At 55.2% G+C, this 4,329-nt stretch overlaps 1 protein-coding gene across 1 annotated transcript; it reads left to right on the top strand.

The window, feature by feature from the left end:
- The first annotated feature begins 353 nt into the window (after nt 1-353).
- Nucleotides 354-2,973, top strand: LOC128911168 (uncharacterized). The gene is made up of 2 exons (XM_054205533.1): nt 354-738; nt 1,186-2,973. The coding sequence occupies exons 1-2, from the start codon at nt 567-569 to the stop codon at nt 1,626-1,628; spliced, it is 615 nt and encodes a 204-aa protein (XP_054061508.1). The 5' UTR covers nt 354-566; the 3' UTR covers nt 1,629-2,973.
- Nucleotides 2,974-4,329: the final 1,356 nt, after the last annotated feature.

The following is a 4,329-nucleotide window of genomic DNA, read 5'->3' as shown; positions in this document are numbered from 1 at the left end:
AAACTGCCTTTTAAATAAAAGGAGAGTGGGATTTGCACTGCGCAGGTGCACTGAGAGAGGCAGCAAATCCAAAATGACCAGGGTGCAGGCTGCTGATAGTCCGGGTTTTGGACGGGAATTGCTCCGGCATCTCCCTATCAAGAGCAATAATCCTGCAGAGCCCACGGCTATTGCTACAACACATTTGTGAGCAGCTTGAGAGCAAAAATGTCTTCATACTGGGAGTGTTTCCGAGACTCCATTTCTGCCGTGATGGGGAACGGCCACGTGCGGTGCTCACCACTCGGTGGCTGCTAATAAAATGCCGGCTGTTTTGCACGAAGCTTTAAGGCACTGAGCTGGGATTTTCTGTGCACCGCAAAGGTGGCCAAGGAGAGTGGCTGAGCCACTCCTCCCTTGCCAGCTTGTCCCCTTTTCCTCTGCTCTGGGTGAGGAAAGCAGCTGCCAGGACAGAGGCCGACCTATATTCCAGCGCTGAGCAGTGCCTTACTGACCACTACTTTTTTTTCTTCTTTTTTTCACCTCAATCTGGGCTGATAAACGGCAGAGGACGGCCAAATCTGTGCATGGTGCCAGCATCACTTCCATGCCCCAAAACCTGCAGGGGGAAACGAGACCTCAGTCCTTGCTGCAGGGCGTGCTTCGCTTTAAAGATCTTGATGTGCGTGATCATCCTGGAGGAGAGATCTGAACGGGCGATAGTGCTGAGAAAGGAAGGATGTTTCGGCACCGGCACAGGTGAGGGAGGAGGTGCCATTCGGCTTGACAGGAACCCTGTGCCGAAAAGATAATTTCAAGCTGAGCTGTGGTTTACCGCAGCGTCCTCGTGACTGGCTGAGTGGTGGGGCGACAGGGAACGGGCTCCTTTTCCCACAGCCGGGGCCTGCGCAGGCGTGCCAGGGCTCGGCTGGGGCAAAGCAGCGGCTTTCTGCTCACCCCCGTGGCCCTGGCTGGCATTAAACCCCCTTGCACTAAACTCCCTTGCATTAAAACCCTTCCCCAGATTTTCAGAGCAATCAGGGAGAAGGGTGACAGCCTGTGCTCGCAGGGCTGCACAAAGACCTGTTTCCCCCCCCCCCCCCCAGCTGGGACGATGCCTGAAGCACCTGGTTATAGCCCTTCTCAGCTGTTATGGGATGAAAACTGTGGAACGGGAAGAATCACAAGGCCTGTCCTTCTCTGCAGGTTTCAACGCCATGACCTCCGAGACACCAGCGATCTGCCGCACACCCTCTTTGCTCAGCGCTAAATCTCTCCACTTGCAATTTGCCAATAGCTCTGCCAGGATTGTTTCTCACAGTTTCCCATTCATTTACTTCCGGAGGAGAAACTTCAATATATTCATCAATGACCTGGATGAGGGGATAGAGTGCCCCCTCAGCACGTTTGCTGGTGACACAAAGCTGGGAGGGGTGGCTGACACACCGGAAGGCTGTGCCCGCTACACAGAGAGGCCTGGACAGGCTGGAGATTGGGCAGAGAGGAACCTTATGAAATTCAACAAGGACAAGTGTAGGGTGCTGCACCTGGGGAGGAACAACCCCCTGCACCAGGACAGGTTGGGGGTGACCTGCTGGAGAGCAGCTCTGTGGAAAGAGACCTGGGAGTCCTGGTGGACAACAGGATGACCATGAGCCAGCAATGTGCCCTTGCGGCCAAGAAGGCCAATGGCATCCTGGGGTGCATCAAGAAGAGTGTGGCCAGCAGGTGGAAGGAGGTCATCCTCCCCCTCTGCTCTGCCCTGGGGAGGCCGTACCTGGAGTGTTGCGTCCAGTCCTGGGCTCCCTGGTTCAAGGACAGGGAACTGCTGGAGAGGGTGCAGCAAAGGGCTACCAAGATGACTAGGGGACTGGAACACCTCTCTTATGAAGAAAGGCTGAGGGATTTGGGTCTTTTCAGTCTGTAAAAAAGATGGCTGAGGGGGGACCTTATCAACGCTTATAAATACTGAAAGGGTGGGTGTCAGGAGGATGGGGCCAGGCTCTTTTCAGTGGTGCCCAGGGACAGGACAAGAGGTAACGGGCACAAACTTGAGCATAGGAAGTTCCACCTAAACATGAGGAGGAACTTCTTTCCTGTGAGGGTGGCAGAGCCCTGGCACAGGCTGCCCAGAGAGGTGGTGGAGTCTCCGTCTCTGGAGACATTCCAAACCCGCCTGGACGCGTTCCTGTGCCACCTGCTCTGGGTGACCCTGCTCTGGCAGGGGGCTGGACTGGATGATCTCCAGAGGTCCCTTCCAACCCTATGGTTTATGATTCTATGAAACTTTGCGCGGCTCTTCCCGAAAAGAAAGCCAGTCCCTCTCACCCTCTCCTTGGTGAAGGCTGTTTCACCGCTGTGTGGGGGCTGCTTCTCCTACAGCATCTGCAAGCGCCGGCCATGCTTTGCAGCACCGCAGCAGTGTCACCGCCAGCTGATCCTGAAGGTGCCACCTGAATGTGAGAATGAAGCAAAAACCCTAAGGAGGCTAATAGTGAGGCAGTGCAGTGAGACAGGCAGGGCGGCAGCAGAAGGCTCTGGGATTTCAGGGCTTCAGCTCTGCCACACAAAGTGGTTTACAGACGGCACGTCCAAGCCAGAGCCTGGACTAGAGGCAAAATGGGCTCTGGCCCCAGGGAAATCTCCACACAGCAGCTCAAGGCGCTCGCTGGGCAGCTCGGGGAGTGCCCTCGTCCCCCCCCACGAAAGCACTCCAGCTTCTGATCCCAGGACCAGCCTCCCAATGGCACATCACCAGCCATTTGGAGTTTGTGATGTTGAATTTTGCAGCGTGGAGCGGCCGAGCAAATGCTGCATTTGCCCAGGCACTTGCAGAGCCCTTCGGTGCCAGGGCTCGGTCTGCAGGCGAGGTCGTCAGCGATGGCCCAACACGACTGCGCAATTTGAGTAGTGCATGGTCAGGTTCCTCTTCTTTGCGCTATTTCAGAGAGGAACGCATCTCAGGGTCGGTATCGCACGCCACGCTGGTGCTGCTGCTCAGCCAAAGTCTGCTTTTCAGCTGGTGCTGTACCAGCATAACGTCGTCCCTCTCCAAGAAGCACAGTCACAGTGGAGGATGGGGATGCCCCAACTGGCCCAGACACAGCCTCGAGCAACCGGCTGTAGCTGTGCATTGGCCCTGCTGGGAGCAAGGTTGGACCAGAGACCTCCACGCCCTGCTCCTCAGTCACTTGTGCCTTCTAGAAGAGCAAAATACGACGATGCTGGCACATCCCAAGGGCAGCAAGATCTCCAGCAAATCCTGCCCTCTGGGAAACCACATCTTGCTCCCATGTCTTTGGCCGCAGGGACGTTTCACAGCTTGGTGCTATGGAAACCCACCATGTATTTTCAGCTGGGCAGCACCTCCCATCTGCAGCTGACTTTTACAGTTTTGTTTTGTTTTTTTTTTTTTTTAAAAAAAAACAACCCGAAACTAAAATAACCTCTTAATTTATCTTCATACACGTGCACAAAAACATGTCCCAGATCCTGGGGAGACATGTGGCTTGTGAATCGATGTGAGACGAGGAGCTGGGCACCTGTCTCCTCTCCCTAGCGCTTTCTGGAAATGGGCTGAAATTCCTCCAAACGGCACTAAATGCACCAAGAGGTGTGCAGGTGATTTTATAGGTCCGGCAGAGTTATTCCAGCCAACCGCCACAATATGTCGTGTGCAGGCTGGGCCATAACAAGACATCCTCTCTGCAGCCTGGCCCAGGGGCAGACACAGCCCTGCTGTGGATGAAGAGGTTCAGAAGGGGTTGCCTCCCCTGCAGCAAGTATGACATGGGGACACATCCATTGGACACAGCAGAGTCCTGGCCTTCAGCTACAAAGGACGGCCACAGCTTCTCACCCCGGAGCTCACCTAGAGGTAGTTCAGCCTAGAGCTGAACGTTTTCCCACACGGCACCACAACTCGTGCGGTGAGCATCTGCTCCCAACGCCTTCCTTGCCTTGGGAAGGGAGCGGTCTCTGAAGCCCCTGGGACACAAGACCAGCAGATCTGTCCTTGTTGGGGCTGCAGATGTCACACTGGGGGTGATGAGAGCTATTTTAGCACATCATTAATAGCACCTTTTGGAGCCAAGCTTTGCGGCTCTGAGGGGCTCCCAGCAGAGTCCTGTGGCTTCCTATGGCACTTGGTTTCTAAAAGGCTTTTCTCCACTTTACAGCACTTTTACTCCATCTCAGGGATCTGCAAACAGGGTCAGATGCCAGGAGTGGACAGAGAGCAGCCAGGATCAGATCCTCACTCACAGGGCTCTAACCCCATGCCAAAGGGATGCCCCTCAGGAGGAGAGGGTGCGCCATGACTTCAAGCCCATCTCCGCCAGGGCCTCCTCC

Source organism: Rissa tridactyla, chromosome 6 (assembly GCF_028500815.1).
Source record: "Rissa tridactyla isolate bRisTri1 chromosome 6, bRisTri1.patW.cur.20221130, whole genome shotgun sequence".
Lineage (NCBI taxonomy): Eukaryota > Metazoa > Chordata > Aves > Charadriiformes > Laridae > Rissa > Rissa tridactyla.
The sequence above is the reverse complement of the archived record's forward strand: the minus strand, read 5'-3'. Positions and strand labels throughout refer to the sequence as shown.